The sequence below is a fragment of the Salminus brasiliensis genome, chromosome 6 (assembly GCF_030463535.1).
Source record: "Salminus brasiliensis chromosome 6, fSalBra1.hap2, whole genome shotgun sequence".
NCBI classification, from domain to species: domain Eukaryota; kingdom Metazoa; phylum Chordata; class Actinopteri; order Characiformes; family Bryconidae; genus Salminus; species Salminus brasiliensis.
The window spans coordinates 41,650,943-41,667,820 of record NC_132883.1 but is presented as its reverse complement, the minus strand read 5'-3'; the positions used below and the strand labels follow the sequence as shown (position 1 = coordinate 41,667,820).

The following is a 16,878-nucleotide window of genomic DNA, read 5'->3' as shown; positions in this document are numbered from 1 at the left end:
GTAGTACAGATGAAATGTCAAAGTTGTGTATATGCAAATATCCAGAATTTATTCTCAGAATCAGCCGTTTGTAGTAGTATGGTTTTAATGGACACAATTATCCAAAGATACAATGTGAAGCGGAAAGGGAGGAGCTAAGAAAACATTGTTTATGAAGCAGAGCTGTACTACATTATATAATCCATACAGTCTTGTGACTTTTATTAGACACTACTTCTTCATCTGCATGCTCAGAGCTTCTAGCTAGTAGTTGTAATATTCTGTAGCAGGACGCCCTGGCTGAAAAGGCTGGTGCTGTGAGAAGATTATGATCACTTCCCAACGGCTCTGTGAGGACATGGTATGCTCCTGTCGCTCTTTTGAACCACTTTATATGTACAAGCGTTATAATCATATTCCACAGTGCAGTCTTCGGAATAGTGCACGGAGGACGGCAATCTGCGAAAGAAATGAGCAGAGAATTATTACCTCCTTATGATCTGTCTTGAGGCTTGCACACACAATCAGCTGATTAGCCACTATTACTACTGTAGCTTGCTGACCACACACCCTGCAAGGAGGACACTGACTGGACAGCAACGCTGTTCTCGAGAATACTCAAAATATATATATAATAATTACTCAATATATATATATATATATATATACATCTATATCTATATCTATCTATTTATATCTATATGTATATATACACATAAATATATGTATGTATATATCTATATATATATATATATATTTATATATATAGATATATGTATATATACACATGTACATATGTATGTATATATATGTATATATACTAAATATTTACACATTACTTTACATATACACACTCTCTGTTTACAATACTGCACTGGTACAGTTAAATGTATAGGTTTGATATAATCTAAATGTTTACATTATTTAAAAAAGGCTCTGGGTGGGTGTGAGTTCAGGTGTAGTGTGAGTGGGGTAAAGTCTTAGTGGGTGCACTGTGATAATAAAAATAAGAAATAATAAAATGTGAAATCTGAAGGAACGTCTTAAGGTGCGGAACCAGCTCTTGAGGAACCTTCAGGAAAAAGGCTTTTAGACTTTAGGCTTCTTGAAGGTTCCTCAAAGCACCTTAAGAGGTTTCAAACGTTCCTTAACAGCGTATGGCATTGACATGTCCCTTAACATCTACCTTCAGGACGTCCTGAATGTCAAAACCACAGACATGTGAACTAGGAAAGTTTCAGATCTCAAACCTGCTTGCTTGTGTTTGTTCGTTCGGCCAGCGCATCTACTGGACACTTACCCGTTACAGCAGCTCATTAAGTTGTTGCATGTACACTTGTCACACTTGCTGTTGGTCCAGGAGGATCCTACGACGTGCCAGGTCTTATCCAGAGCGTCCTGGCAATGGGTTGCATCTGTCAGAGGTGAGAAGTTCAACACACAGGATCAATCAGCAAAGTATGAGTTCATGTGTGTGGGTGTGTACTGTATTGTTGTGGCCACACGAAAACCTTACATCTCCAAAACTGCAGCTTTACAGAAGAAGAAAACAAAACTTCTTAACTTTCAGTAGAAGGCAATGGAAATGTAGTCATTTTGGTGCATTTCTATTGGTCATATGTGGACACAGTGTTAGCAATGGGATTCAAATTGTAGCACAAAATGGAAAATGGCTAAATTGGAGAAAAACAGAGGGGATTCGCAGCGATGGTACGTGTGGACATGTACCTTTTTTCAGGAACTCTTGCCAGCAGGCCGCATTGCTCAGAGGAACGAGAGCAAACAGGACAAACCCCAGAAACACTGAGCTCTTCAACATGGACTTTGGAACAAGAAACAAGTAAACACACTGATTTTGCAATGTCCATTTTGCAACAGAAGTGCAGTTTTGCTCTAACATGTAGGATTTTTTTAATACCACAACTCATTTTTTAAGCTCTGCCACTCTCGCCATGTAAATAAGGCAGTTAGCCAGATAAGATGTGTAAACTCCGAGAGTCTACACTATGCTGAAGCCACCAAGTGACCGACTGTAGTTACTTCTACTTTCTTCTACTTCTACTTTAGACATACAGGCCTATCAGAAACATCTTTAATAACTGAACAAGTAAATACTGAAGATACGTAAAGCTCATTAGCCAGATGACAGCTGTGTTTGACCTAAGAATGGTGTGAACTTACCATGGTTCCAGGTTAGGTGTGGATGCTATGAGGTCTGCGATCACCAGTGGCTTTGAAATGGAGCAAAAAGGGGTGGGTGCAGCGACGCTGTGATGCATAAGGCCAAAGTACACGGACTGAACAGATGTTTGTGTTGGAGCACCTGATGGGTTTAGAAGAACTGCACATTCCTCCTTAATAGAGACAAAAAATAGTCCAGAGTATACAGTATACAGACACTCCACACTATTGTTTTGCATATTGCATATTTTTCTCAAGTCAACTGACATTAACTGTGGGAACGTGGGATTGGCCTCAGACAGGTTTATTGGGTGCCTGTCTGTGTTTACACTGATCTCTTGTCAGTCTGTATGAGACACTCCCCAGCCCCATCTCTAGGGGTCATCACCTTCAAGAACTGACTGTTCGCTTGCTGCCTAATTTGAATACACTGACCAGACATACAGACAATCAACCCACCGCAAAAACAAACAGAAACACAAATATTATTAACATTATTATTCAAATACAGGAGACATATTAAAAACAAAATGTGACGGGGTGGTAAACTCTATCGTAAAATGACCACGGTTCTTCATGTAGGTCAAGTTCTGGACCTACAAGACATTGTCAATCAATTTAAAATAGAATTTTCTTTGCATTAATAGTGTAAGAACGGTAATGAATGAAAATGACTTTAATTAAAGGCTAAAGTACATTATTTATAGACAAATCAAGTTTGTGACGGGGTGGTAAGTCAAACTGAGGGACGCACACAAATCATTACAAAATCTTTTAGTATAATTTATGTGAACAGGGACATTATTTGGAGGTATTTTAGTTCATATATTATGTTGTTCAAAGCAGACATGTGAAAAATAATGTCAAATATTATAACGTTACTCTTTAAGAAACAGCATTTCTCACAGGGCCGTCATTAGGCCCAAACTGAGTAAAATGTTGCTGTGTCCCACTGAAATCACAGCAGTAAAAAGTCTTAATTGCTGAGCAGAACTACAGCACGCACCTCTAGTTACATTTCCCCTAACGTCCAGCGTCCTTCCAAAAACGTGAGGCGCTAACGCTTTCAGTCAGAGCCAATTTATTTGGGCTTTTTGGAGCGAAGTAATGGACATTCTTAAATATTAAAAAGAAAGTCAGTCACATAACAGACAAGCTAATGAAAGCTCATAGTGGAATGTTTAGGTTAAGACCATTTCTAACTGTATAATAATGAGACCACTGAAGCAAAGGCCTTCATTAAACTAGCAAAGGCATCAGTTGAAGTTAGCATAGGCTTTTTTATGCTAGCTAGTAATGGGTGGGGGGGCATTAGCAACACAAGCTTGCAAAATGGACGTTGTGAAATTACCAATATATATAAAAAACACTAAACTAGCTTGCTAGCTAACATGAACTAATGTTTTTATGACTCATAGGTAATATTTGATGCATATTTGTGACTACTATTTTTATGTGAATTATTATAATAATAAGAAATACAGCAAGTAAAATAGAAATAGAAACCCAGAAATAATAAAATATGAATTAGAACACTTGAATTAATAGCTGTCGGGAATGCAAACGCTTCTGCACATTTTCCTTTGTGCTTAAGGCAGCTCATCAAACATCGTGGACGCAAACGGCACCCGTTTTATAAATGACTCAGTTCTATTCTATCATTGTAGCAGGACTGACTGGCTTGTAACCCTTATGCTTCCCTCCAGCTGCCACCTACCAATCCGACCATCAGACAAACCCAACCCACCACCACCCATACCAGACCGGCGGCGCACCCTCCTACCACTGCTACCTGTTTAATGACCATGTTAACACCTAAATGGACTCTGCCACTATTAATATCACCACTATTAACTATCTGCTGTATCTGGTTTGGTCATTTTTATCAATAATGTTTAAATAGTTCGGATCAGAGGAGGACGGGTCGAGTCCCCCTTGTAAGTCTTGGTTCCTCCCAAGGTTTTTCCTTGCCACTGTCGCCGTTGGGGCTCACTGGGGGTCTTTGATCCTTCATGTCTTACGTCTTTTATTAATTACTAATTACTAATTATGTAAAGCTGCTTTGTGACGACAACAGTTGTAAAAAGCTATACAAATAAATCTGACTTGACTTGACTTCGCGAGGCCAGAAGGTCCTTTGAAGGTAAATAACTGCACTTGAGCTCCTTTGCTCTGAGCTGCTGGTCTCCTAATGAGGCGTTTCCATTAATCCTGGATTTATTTAAGAACTGCATTCTGCTTTATTTCCTTTGCATCCTCAACGATCACTTCAGAGATGCTCCGTAAGAGCATGGAATAGCCCGGCCGCTCATCTGAATCACTTGAAATGTACACGTGTCATAGTCATACTCCACAATGCAGCCTTCAGAAGCGTGCACACGTGGCATCCTGGGAAGAAAACACATTGACAAGCACTCAGTGGCGGAAGTACGATGGGCTAGAGGCCTAGGCCTGCCTACGTTTGCCTCAGATCCACCCAAAATTGAACTGTTTAAATGGACTGTCAATATTAAAACGGTAATAAGAATTAAGCTTAAATGCACTCAGTTATGATCTGACATAGCCTGGCATGTTTAAAACTCCAGTCCAACAACCAATCAAATTTCAGCTGTACCAAAAAACATAACTTTTAATATAACATTAGGATTTACAAGTTTTAGAATTTGCTTATTACATCTTCGGATCCAGTAAAAAAATAACTAAGGAGTGGTTAAAAAAAGTGCCTCATGGTAGTAAAGTCATGTGAAAAAATGAGGACCCCCCCCCCCATGGAAACCTCATTTTTTAGAAAGCATAGAAACATTTGCTCTTCATTTGAACAGTATGGAGAGATGGAGGTAGATGTAGCTAAATACATAACACTAAAAAATGCCTTTAAAATGTTTCAATCTATAAAATATCTATAATTAAATTGCTGTTTTCTCCTTAAGAAAAAGTTAGGACACCCCCACCTTTATTACTATTTGTGTTAATGTCTAAAATCAGCATCAGGTTCAGCCTCATCAGCTGCAGATAATCAGAACATGGTTAGAGAGGATGCTGGGGGAGTCATTTAGTCTGGTCTGCTCTTGACTGTTGTGAAGATCACCATCATGGCCAGATCCAGAGAGCTCTCTGAGGCCTTCAGAAAGAAGGTTGGAGATGCAGAAGAGTCTGTGGGCTAGAGGGGTGGGTATAAAGCCCCCCCCACACACACACATACACACACATACACACAGCTCTGTGCTCTATCCAGTACTTTTGGGATGAAGTGGGGGTGATGCAATACAGCAATGCCCCAACATCTAGTAGATCTAGAACATCTAGTAGAACGCTTTTCTGGCTGAACAGGAAAGACAGTTACTCCACTCAAATGAGCAGGCGTCCAAATACTTTTGTCCATATAGTGGACAAAATAGTGGACATATATCATACCTAGTAATACAGAGGTTTATGATCTCAAGTGTTGTCTTGCAAATAAATACATATACATATACATATACATATGTGTGTGTGTGTGTGTGTGTGTGTGTGTGTGTGTGTGTGTGTGTGTGTGTATTTGCATGGGCTCTTTGCTGTGTTGTGTAATGCTAGGTGCTGTGTATTTACCGCTGACAGCACTCCATTAAGTCAGTTTTGCAAGTACACTTGTCACATCTGCTGTTTATCCAGAAGGACCCCATAGTGTGCCACGTCTTATCCACGATGTCCTGACAGTCAGTGACCTCTGTTAGAGAGCACAGGTTCAACACATAAGGCAGAGCGAGACAGAACACAACAGACATAGACACATGGCATAGCTTTAACTCGGCGTGTGTGTGTGTGTGTACGTGTGTGCAGGTGTGATACACGCACCTTTTCCAAAATCTTGTAACCAACATCTGGCAGAGTTTGGAGGAATGAGAGCAAAAAGGACCAACCCCACAGACACCGACCTCTTCAACACAGACTTCAGGACAAAAAGCAAAACAAGCTGGTTATTTTGACCAGTGTCTGACCAGTGTCTGACCAGTAGAACCAGTAGCCTTCCCACTGACCCACAGCACAGCAACATAACACATTAACCTTTTATTTTTTATTTATTTATTTTTATTAATGATCTTTGAAGTTTGGCCCCAACTTCCTCCCGTAGGTCTCTCTCTGTACAGAGGCTAGTGACCATTAGTGCTTCTATTAAAGCGCTTCTGTAAACACACAAAGCGTCGCTACTGTTGAGCTCAGAGGGTAGATTACACTTTTTAATAGATTAACACTATTAATATTTGTATATTTATACATACATATATACCTCATATTAAAATATATACATTGTCAGTGAATGGACCAATAGAAATCTTCCAAAAATAATCATTTTAGCATTAATTTCCATTGAATTTAAAGTTGCCATAATGTTTTAGCTTGACAGCAACAATATAATCAATATAATATAAACAGAAGACATGTATTTCATCAGAATATTGTTGTGATGAATGCCATTAAACTTTGAAATACGCTGACGCCACTAGTTTGAACTAGCAAAATGATCAGATCCAACCAGATATATGATGTCCAGGGAAGTCCCAGTGCCAAATTCCCAGTGAAATCCACAGAACAGCAACAGAATGGCAAACTGCTTGTTGGGATACTGTGAACTCACCATGGCTCCAGGTTATGTGTGGACGCCTCAAAGGCAAGAGAGCAGAGGCAGGTTTTAAATCTAATAGGTGAAGATAGGGGGGCGGGGTAATGATGTCACAAAGGCTCTGAACTAGGGATGTCCCGATCAGGTCTCTTTTGCCCCCTGATCTGATCCAAGTTTCTTAATACGCAGTTTAAATCAGACTACTGTTGATTAATCTGATTAGTAAAATCCCTTTTTTTTCAGTATCAGATTCTATAATCAGACGTTCTGGACTGATTGATTTAGTTTAGTCGAGACTTTTCTTAAAATCTAATTTTATACTGTTTAATATCTTATAATCCAGTCTGACTCTCCTCCCTGACCAATCAGCTCCCAGCTCCTTTACAACACTGCAGTCTAATCACTTCCTGTGTGTGTGTGTGTGTGTGTGTAGTGGTACACACTCTGGACTGGTATCTGAACTAGGTGTCCTGGATGTTCGTGCTTCATATGGAGATGGTCCCAAGGCCTACTCTATCTGAGGGATGTAGATGAAGGTGTGTGTGTGTGTGGTTGTTTTACCCTCAGCCGCCAGCAGAGGGCAGCATTGAGATGGGAGACGTACTGTCCTGTGTCCCGTGGGCCTTCTTTTTCTTGAGGCGGGCTTGATTTCTTGACCCGTCTGTTCTACTGCTACCATATCTCACTGACCATCATCAGTACCATCTCTACTGCAAAGCATGGTGGTGGTAGTGCCATTAGGTTAGCCTTACAGTTGTGTTGATGACTTACCTGAGAGATTAAACAGCACATGCGGGTGAGAGAAAGTTTGTGGACACCCCTCAACCCATTGCTGACACAGATGTGAAAATGTGCACGCACACACACACACACACACACACACACAGACACATACACACAGCTCTTCTAGTGCCTGTAGAGATGTACTGCCAATAGAATAGGACTCTCTGGAGCAGATAAATGTAATCCTATTGGCACCATGCTGCCTACTGTCAGTTGTGTGAGCTAGAGTGGGGGCTATAAAGCCCTACAGTATTGAGCTGTGGAGTAACTGTGCTCTTTAGAATGATGGTGAAGGTGCTCCATCCAATACTTTTAGGATTAGTTGGGGATAGAGTGGGAAGTTGATCATCCTGACCATCCAACATCCTGACCTCACCAACGCTCTTGTCACTGAATGCAATCAAATCCTCACAGCAATGCTTTGCCCTCCAAACTTTAGTAGTAAGCCTTCTTCCCTGGACAGTAGAGACAGTTACTCAAACTAAAGCATGATCGACTCTTTTTGATACCCTTGATTTCGGAAGAAACAATGAGAACAAAGAGCAGCTGTCTCAATACTTTTGTCCACATATCATGTTTGGACAAGCAGAATGAAGCAGGATGGGAAAGGATTTTGCTTTAATGATCATTTTGCCTTAATTGCTGCACATCATCCTTCTCCTACATGCTAATTAGGTGACCGGACACTGCCTTACTTTCCCACAGCGCTGTAAAGACACGGAATTGAGCGGTCAATCTTATTAAACACTTTATATGTGCAGGTGGTGTAGTCATATTCCACAGTGCAGTCTTCAGGGTACCTCACAGATGGCAATCTGCAACACAAACAAATTCATTAAAGAAATCAGAGCATCCATGGATAATAATAATAATGAAGGAGGTTTCATATGAAGGATCTACTTTAAACATATAAACATATTTAGCTGGAATAAAATGAAGAAGGTGAGAAATATTATTATTTAATATTTGTTCATCAAACATTTGCCTTTTCTCCCAGTTTGGTCCTGTCAGTTAACCCACCCAACCAACCCCCTAGAACTAGCAATGCTCCTAACACTAGGGCCCTATTTTAGCTATCTTTAGGCGAGCCGCCAACCGCAGCTTGATTTAGGGCGTGTCGTGTGTCTTTGCTATGGTAACAACGAGAAAAAAGCACATCTTGCGCGGCTCGAAATGTTTAAAAGGCATATATTAAGTCTCTTAATGAATCATGGGTGTGTTTGTTTCGGGTGTAACATGCAGTGATAAACCAATCAGTGCTCGTCATTACCTTTAAGAGCCAGGTGCGGTCAGACTGACCTTGGCGGGTTACTATTTCAGTGGTGTAAAGCGTTGGGCTGCACACGCCTGTGTTGACAATTCACTTCCCAGATAGCAACAAACATCGGACTGTTGACGAACGTCTGCTTAGGGTGTCTTCAGTCAGTGGAGCTCCTCCTGTGTTTTCCGTGGCCAGGATACACAGCAATACGCCAGAAACTGACCTGAACACCCCTCATTTAGAGACCACCGCACCTATCGCTGTAGATTCTCAAGCAGCGCTGCTGTTTAAACGACGGTATTCACAGTTTAGCATTTGTTTATTTCTGTTAATTACGTGTATTTTACCACAGTTCCACTGTAACAGGCTTTGTTTGTGTCTTACATGTTTTACGTTTTCGGGATTTTATGTTTGGGAAGTGATAAGTCATGATTTTTTTTATGGGACCTGAAAATGTGCTTCGACCATGAAATTTGACCACAAATTTGGTTTGACTGATGTTGTGTTTGATCGGTAATTCTCTGGAAAACTTTTCAAAATATCTGCAGACTTTAGTTGTTAATTCGTCTGTTTGTTTGTTCACAGTGGTTTCGGATGAAGAGGATAACGCCTCTAAAAGCAGTGTCCGCAGTGCCCATAAAAAATATTCACCCCCTTAGAAACTTTCCCCCTATATTGCTTTTAGAAATAGAATCAGAGTCAATTAGTCTTTAGTTTGTTTGTTTTTGACAGCAGTTTAAATGTTGTGCCTTTGGGGTAAACAGGCTGTTATTAATAGTATTCTGTCCAGCATTTATTCAGACTTGTAACAGCCCAGTGTTGCAGATAATTCATCAGAATTAATAAGTTATACGTAATAAACGTTAGCTAGCTTAAGACCCAAGTTAGCGACTTTTTAGATTCTTCTATTTTGACTTTTTTCTCTGTGTTTTGATGGAATTTGATGCTAACAAACTTTTGATGCTAACAAACTTACTACATGTTAACATGAGCTACATTCTCTGTGAAACGCTCACATTTTATCAATATAACTGACGTGTGGAGACGTTAAGTGCATAGCTAAGGCATTTAAAGGGGAATTCTTTCATTTTTAGCACATTTCGTTTTCTTAAAGATTATTTTAAAACCTAAACTTAAAAAAAAGGGTGGAAAAAAGGAAAATATATAAAATGAGGGAATTGTATTTATATATATATATATATATTCAATATACAGTATATATATATATGTGTGTGTGTGTATATATATATATATATATATATATATGTAGTCGTTAAACTGGAAATTCTGTTAAATTTCTGTTAAATGATTGACTAAGGAGAATGTACTAATCATTTTTTCAGATACATTTCCCATTTTTTGCACTTTTTTTGAAGTGTACATCACATCTCAATTATTCCGAATTTTTTTTTTAATTAAAAAAAGAGAATTTCTCTTAAAGATCTCAAATTCACATTGCATACCAGTGATTTCTCTGCTTGACCACGTTGGCCGTTGCTCATTGTGCCCACCCATCACAGCAGCTCATTATATCGGCGTCACATCTGCACTCGCTACATTTGCTGTTCGTCCAGGAGGATCCCACAGGGTGCCAGGTCTTATCCACCCTGTCCATACAGTGAGTTGGCTGCCTTAGTTATTGAGTCAGTTGGAGGCTTTTCTGCACTCTGCTCTGAGCTCAGCACTCGGCCCTTTTATGTCCTAAGGCATTGGGTATGCTGACCTTTGACTCATGTATGGCAATACTTTTCTGACAAAATTACACAATTTGTACGCTGTGCAACCGAACAGCTCGGACAGCACCTTAGCAAACGCCGAACATGGCAAATATCATGGTTCCTCCCCTGGCATGACTTGCTGTGACATGCAAGAATGGTTGGTGTGGCGCAACAGATAACACCACTACCTGCCACTGAGTTACCACACCACGTGGGAGACTGGGGTTCAATTCCTGGTCTGGGTGACTATGCTGTGCTACACCAATAACAGTCCTTGGGCAAGACTCCTAACACTACATTGACCCACCTCTGTAATACGAGTAACCTTGTAAGTCGCTCTGGATAAGAGTGTCGGCTAAAATGCCACAAATGTAAATGTAATACTGAGGGCAAGAATGGCATTTCTCTTTTTTTTATTTCCATTTTACAGTTTCAAACTAACAAGAAAGAAAAAGGGCTCAAAGCAAAGGTTTAGGCAGTCTTCACGGTCAGTACTTACCTCCCTCTTTGGCGAGGGGCTGGTAAACACTCTTTGTAGCTTCAGATGGAGTCTTTCAGTTCTTATTTGAGGGATTTTCTTGTCTTTCTGCTTCTTCTCTTTTAAGCTGGATACATACATTTCCGATGATGTTTAGGCCCGGGGACTCTGAAGGTCTAGTGGTCAAGGTAAAATGTGCGAACCCTTCAGCTTGCGCCTCTTTGGTACTGCAAATTAACCCACCCTCTCGTAGCTTCCTCCTAACACTAGCAATGAGGTATAGAGGTCTTAAGGACTTAACACATGCCTCCTCTGATACATGCAAAGCCAGCCCCCGCCTCTTTTTTCGAGCTGCTGCTTACGCAGCAGGAAAGTGCTGGGTCCCCAGTTCCGCCGTACAAGCTATCATCGTTTTGAGAGTGATGAGGGGAGACAGCGCCATCTACACATGGCCAGTTGTGCTCTTTCTGACTCTGGCTGCTGATGGCAAAGAAGTTGCAGCGTGTTGGATGGCTGAGCCACTACTGTGAACCTATCCATTGTGGATTTCCAGGTGTGTTCAGGATCATTATCCTGCTGTAGAAGCCACTCCCTTTTATCTTCAGCTTTGTTATGGATGCTAATAATAGAAAAGGCTGTAACCTGTGTTTTTATGCTTATCTCATAGCAGGCTGCTCTACCAGTACATGAGATTGACAACGGACTGGAAACGGATGTTCGTTAATGTGCTATAGCTACATTTATAAAGTAATGGCTGTTTGTGTACTAAATAGCAGCACTAACTAGGTTTTCAGTATGTAGTACAGATGAAATGTCAAAGCTGTGTATATGCAAATATCCAGAATTTATTCTCAGAATCAGCCGTTTGTAGTAGTATGGTTTTAATGGACACAATTATCCAAAGATACAATGTGAAGCGGAAAGGGAGGAGCTAAGAAAACATTGTTTATGAAGCAGAGCTGTACTACATTATATAATCCATACAGTCTTGTGACTTTTATTAGACACTACTTCTTCATCTGCATGCTCAGAGCTTCTAGCTAGTAGTTGTAATATTCTGTAGCAGGACGCCCTGGCTGAAAAGGCTGGTGCTGTGAGAAGATTATGATCACTTCCCAACGGCGCTGTGAGGACATGGTATGCTCCTGTCGCTCTTTTGAAACACTTTATATGTACAAGCGTTATAATCATATTCCACGGTGCAGTCTTCGGAATAGTGCACGGAGGACGGCAATCTGCGAAAGAAATGAGCAGAGAATTATTACCTCCTTATGATCTGTCTTGAGGCTTGCACACACAATCAGTGCATTTTTTGCACTTTTTTTGAAGTGCACATCACATCTGAATTATTCGGAAATTTGTAAAAATTGCTAGAATTTCTCTTAAAGATCTCAAATTCACATTGCATATCAGTGATTTCTGTGCTTGACCATGTTGGCTGTTGCTCATTTCTGTGTGCTCACCCATCGCAGCAGCTCATTATATCGGCGTCACATCTGCACTTGTTACATTTGCTGTTCGTCCAGGAGGATCCCACAGGGTGCCAGGTCTTATCCACACTGTCCATACAGCGAGTTGTTCCTGTTACATACACACAGAGTTCAGAGACACAACACAGCTTAATCTTCAAGAGCATAACAAACGGCATCTGTGTGTGAATGTGCGTGTGTGTGTGTGTGTGTGTGTTCTGTGTATGTACAGTACCTTTTTTATGCAACCCCTGCCAGCAGGCTCCATCATTCAGAGGAGCGAGAGCCAACAGGACGAAGCCCACAAACACTGACCTCTTCAGCATGGACTTTGGAGCAAAGTGAAGTAAACAGGCAGGTGAGTGTGTATTTCAGCCCATTTTAACTTAGCAGATAAAGAATAGAGTGTCTGCAGCTCTTTAAGCCGGTTTGTGTGAGAGTGTGAACTCACCATGGTTCCCGGTTGATGATCCAGAATGGGGGAACAGTGGCTGCCTTTTAAATGGTGCAGAGGGGGGAGGGGCTTGTGACTCCACCAGGGGTGGTGCTAGGACCAGAGGGCATGGAGCTGGAGCTCTGTGCATATTTACAGTATTTTGCCAACACTCTCACTTATTTAGAGCGATATATAACACCTTAGATAAAAAGTGTTGGGAACCCGTGGGCATTGATAATGAGTCGGCCCCCCTTTGCTCTAAGCTCTAACAGCAGCAGCAGGTCTGGAGCTCTGCTGCAGTTATTGAGTCAGTTGGAGGCTTTTCTGCACTCTGCTCTGAGCTCAGCACTCGGCCCTGACCCCGCTCTGTACCTTTACGTGGTCTGACAGACACTCTGTGGCTGTTCTCTGTGAGCTGTTCCTCCTAAACGCTTCCACTGTTCAGTAATAACACCACTCATAGCTGATGGAGGAAGATCTAGGAGGGGGGAAACTTCACCAGCTGACTTTTGTTGTCAGCTGGTTAGAAACGTTTTCCAAAGAAACTTGACCACCATCATTTCTGTTAACTGGAATTCCTTCAGAATACATTCTGAAGCGGATAAAGATGTCTGAGACTTTTGACAGTCTGGTGACATGTCTTATTGGCTGCCCTGTACAGTGTTTGCCTTGTTCACAAAACACATCCAGCTGGTTTCCTGGGAAGCATGATAACCATGATAACACCATCACTCTTGATAGGAGTGTTTACCATGTGCTGCAAACTAACACCGAGTAAAAGCCTGAGGCTGGCAAGGCTTTCTTTGCTTTTTAGGCGTTTTTATGTCCCTTTGACTCATGTATGGCAATACTTTTCTGTCGAATTACACAAGCGGTACGTTGTGCACCTTAGCAAACTCCGAACATTGCAAATATCATGGTTCCTCCCCTGGCATGACTTGCTGTGACATGCAAGAATGGCATTTCTCTTTTTTCCAATCTTGCTATCTGCAGTTTCTTTATCACATCACAGGAAGCAGAGAGCTGAAATCAATTCTCCTGCTTTGCTCCTGCTGTCATGCTGGCTAGGCGAGACAAGGGAACACTCGCAGGGACAGAGCAATGCAAGGAAATAGTCTTTAATGACCAAACAAAACAAACAAACACAACCAAAACGAGGCAGCAAAGTACAGGGTCCAATAAACAGAAACAGAAAACAAACAGGTGACAACTGAAATGGGGCTTAACCTGGAAGACCACCTGAGGCTGGAAAGTAGTCCGGGAGCAAAGCGAGAGGGGACAAATCAAACGGGGGGAGGAAGGCTAGAACACAAAGGAACCAACGAAACTAGCAAACAAAAACCTCACCCCAAAACCGCGCTCGTCAGGTGCTGATGAACTTACTCGACTAGGGTGCAAGGGAACCGGACGCCAAATCTCCCTGGCGACCAACCGGTGAACCAGACAGTGAACTCCTGAACGTGAAACCGCTCCGATAGAGCATATACTACTTGAACTCGTAGACCTCCCTAGAAGTCTCCTGAACGTGAAGCCAACCTCACAGCTTGGCATCGCAAGAGTAATTCTCGGCGCCGAGGCATCTGCGTTTGCTCCCTTTGTACCCCAGCACTCAGGTGAAACAAATCAGACATAAACAGAAAACATAGCGTCTTACTGCGACCGCTGTCAACATAAAAGTCCTTGGTAGACAACGGGTGGTGAAACAGAAAGTACCTGAACATAGAAATCAACTTAAAAGACCCCAGGAGCCTGTGGATCGCGGCCCGGAATCGCCCCGGGGGGGGGGGGGGGGGGATCCCCCGACGGAGATGCCCCGGTCGCCGGCCATACACCCGAGAACCCGGATTGTCCAAGAGTGGGCCCTCTCGGCCCGACGAGACGGGCCGTGACCCCTGCTGACTGGTGAATCCTCCACGGGCGGGGGCCCACAACTTCCTGTGGCGACCGCGAGGCCTGGGAGCCGGCTTGTCCGGACAGCGTTCATGGAACTCCTGGACCAATGCCGGGTCCAGGACGTTTCCAGCCAGTTCCCAGGAGCGTTCCTCCGGACCATACCCTTCCCAGTCCAGAAGATACTGAAGTCGGCCCCCGCGCCGTCGGGAGTCCAGTACTCGCCGGACCGTGTAAGCGTGGGTCCCCTCCACTTCTACAGGCTCAGGTGGCCTCGTCCAGAGGCCCAGGCACCACAGGCTTGAGCTGCGACACATGAAACACCGGATGTATACGTGACTGAGGGGGTAAACGAACCTTAACAGAAACCTCGTTAATATGTTTGACAACTTCGTATGGACCCATGTACTTAGCTGCCAACTTCTGGGATGGAAGACCAGTCCACATGTCCCGTGTGAAGACCCATACACGGTCTCCCGGTGCGTATGATGGGGTCTCCCCACGCTTCTGGTCGGTCTGTGTCTTATAGCGCCGCAGGAAGGTCTGGATGTGCTGATGGGTCTTGGCCCAGACGGCTTCGCTGCAGCGCATCCATGCATCGACTGCTGGCACTCGGGTCTCCGCAGCAGTCCAAGGGGCCAACGGGGGTTGGTAGCCTAACATACACTGGTAGGGGGTGAGGCCAGTGGTCGCGCACCTCAGCGAGTTCTGGGCCATCTCGGCCCAAACCAGATACCGCGACTGGGGTAGTCGTGACAGTAGATCCGTAGTAACTTCCCCAGCTCCTGGTTAGTGCGCTCGCACTGGCCATTAGACTGAGGGTGGTACCCAGAGGAAAGGCTCACGCTCACCCCCAGATGCTCGCAGAACGCCTCCATACCCGGGATGTAAACTGGGCCCCTCGGTCTAATACTATGTCCTGAACGCCCCCCATACCTGGGATGTAAACTGGGCCCCTCGGTCTGATACTATGTCCTCCGGGATTCTGAAATTCCGGAGGATGTGGTCTACCAGGGCCTGAGCCACCTGCATAGCGGTCAGCAGCTTAGGGAACGGGATGAACCTAACCCCCCTCGAGAAACGATCCACCACCGTCATTACCACCGTGTAACCCCCCGATTCGGGCAGATCCGTGACAAAGTCCACTGCCAGGTGAGACCACGGGCGGTCTGGGACGGGCAGAGGCATGAGCTTCCCCGAGGGGAGCGTCTTTGGGGTCCACGAATCGTCCGAGGTAGTCCTTCAGGACGTCATTAATGAATGACTGGAAGACGGAGGGGGCGTTGGCTAGGCCATACGGCATGACCCGATACTGGTAATGCCCCCTGGTGGGACTTTTGGACTGTTGGACAATGGACTGTTTTCTCAACAATGGACTGTTTTCTCTGTTGCCCTCGGGGAAACGCTTAAGAACCCTGAAGGCTAACACAGAGAGAATGAGGAGGAGCTTCTTTCCACAAGCCATCCGTGCCCTGAATGGGGACAGGGACTAGGACACTAAATTAAAGTACCTACATACACAAACTGGACCCTCACTCACTACAATACACAACCATGGCTCGCGGAAAACACACTACGGACAATTTTTAACTCACACATACAGATAAATATGTACATTTGTATACATACATATGTATACATACATACATACATACATATACATATATATATATATATACATACACACACACACACACACACTATTTCATCTGTGTATATATATATTTGTATTTTTATTTTGTTTGCTTATATTTCTATATTTCTATATTTTCATATTTTTATATTTTATATTTTAACTTAAATGTAACTTATTCTATTTTTAATTTTTAATTTTATTTTTCTTTTGCACTTTTGCACTTTACTTCATTAAGTTAAGGTTTAGTTAAGTTTAAATGTAGATCTTTATTGTATAGCTTGATGTGGGCAGACTGTCATAAAAGCATTTCACTGCAAGTTATACTGTGTATGACTATGTATGTGACAAATAAAATTTGATTTGGTTTGATTTGGTGGTCATAAACGCCGTCTTCCACTCGTCCCCCTACCTGATCCGCACGAGATTATACGCACTGCGCAAGTCCAG

At 42.8% G+C, this 16,878-nt stretch overlaps 3 protein-coding genes and 1 long non-coding RNA gene across 4 annotated transcripts; all 4 read right to left on the bottom strand.

Annotated features, from left to right (window-relative positions):
* Positions 1 to 67: 67 nt before the first annotated feature.
* LOC140556982 (beta-microseminoprotein-like) lies at positions 68 to 2,264 on the bottom strand. Its single transcript, XM_072681104.1, has 4 exons — positions 2,161 to 2,264; positions 1,708 to 1,801; positions 1,280 to 1,394; positions 68 to 438 (listed from the first exon to the last, which is right to left on the bottom strand). The coding sequence occupies exons 1-4, from the start codon at positions 2,161 to 2,163 to the stop codon at positions 312 to 314; spliced, it is 339 nt and encodes a 112-aa protein (XP_072537205.1). The 5' UTR covers positions 2,164 to 2,264; the 3' UTR covers positions 68 to 311.
* Positions 2,265 to 4,424: 2,160 nt separating this feature from the next.
* LOC140557830 (beta-microseminoprotein J1-like) lies at positions 4,425 to 7,439 on the bottom strand. The gene is made up of 4 exons (XM_072682624.1): positions 7,365 to 7,439; positions 5,995 to 6,088; positions 5,749 to 5,866; positions 4,425 to 4,548 (listed from the first exon to the last, which is right to left on the bottom strand). The coding sequence occupies exons 1-4, from the start codon at positions 7,437 to 7,439 to the stop codon at positions 4,425 to 4,427; spliced, it is 411 nt and encodes a 136-aa protein (XP_072538725.1).
* Positions 7,440 to 8,144: 705 nt separating this feature from the next.
* Positions 8,145 to 11,373, bottom strand: LOC140557725 (uncharacterized). The gene is made up of 2 exons (XR_011979838.1): positions 11,022 to 11,373; positions 8,145 to 8,358 (listed from the first exon to the last, which is right to left on the bottom strand). It is a non-coding gene; the product is annotated as an uncharacterized lncRNA (long non-coding RNA).
* A 491-nt stretch (positions 11,374 to 11,864) lies between these two features.
* LOC140557724 (beta-microseminoprotein-like) lies at positions 11,865 to 12,829 on the bottom strand. Its single transcript, XM_072682451.1, has 3 exons — positions 12,705 to 12,829; positions 12,464 to 12,581; positions 11,865 to 12,235 (listed from the first exon to the last, which is right to left on the bottom strand). Exons 1-3 carry the CDS (start codon positions 12,793 to 12,795, stop codon positions 12,109 to 12,111), a joined length of 336 nt encoding a protein of 111 aa, XP_072538552.1. The 5' UTR covers positions 12,796 to 12,829; the 3' UTR covers positions 11,865 to 12,108.
* Positions 12,830 to 16,878: the final 4,049 nt, after the last annotated feature.

Bases quoted from the DNA above. Each gene is read 5' to 3' on its own strand.
- LOC140557724 (XM_072682451.1), bottom strand. From the start codon at position 12,795: ATGCTGAAGAGGTCAGTGTTTGTGGGCTTCGTCCTGTTGGCTCTCGCT. The intron at 12,582-12,704 runs GTACTGTACATA...TGTATGTAACAG, and splicing joins GCAGGGGTTGCATAAAAAAG to GAACAACTCGCTGTATGGAC. The intron at 12,236-12,463 runs GTGAGCACACAG...TTTCTTTCGCAG, and splicing joins ATAATGAGCTGCTGCGATGG to ATTGCCGTCCTCCGTGCACT.
- LOC140557830 (XM_072682624.1), bottom strand. From the start codon at position 7,439: ATGGTAGCAGTAGAACAGACGGGTCAAGAAATCAAGCCCGCCTCAAGA. The intron at 6,089-7,364 runs GTACGTCTCCCA...TTTGTCCTGAAG, and splicing joins GGCCCACGGGACACAGGACA to TCTGTGTTGAAGAGGTCGGT. The intron at 5,867-5,994 runs GTGCGTGTATCA...GCTCTCTAACAG, and splicing joins GTTACAAGATTTTGGAAAAG to AGGTCACTGACTGTCAGGAC.
- LOC140556982 (XM_072681104.1), bottom strand. The intron at 1,395-1,707 runs GTACATGTCCAC...CACCTCTGACAG, and splicing joins GCAAGAGTTCCTGAAAAAAG to ATGCAACCCATTGCCAGGAC. The intron at 439-1,279 runs GTAAGTGTCCAG...TTTCTTTCGCAG, and splicing joins TTAATGAGCTGCTGTAACGG to ATTGCCGTCCTCCGTGCACT.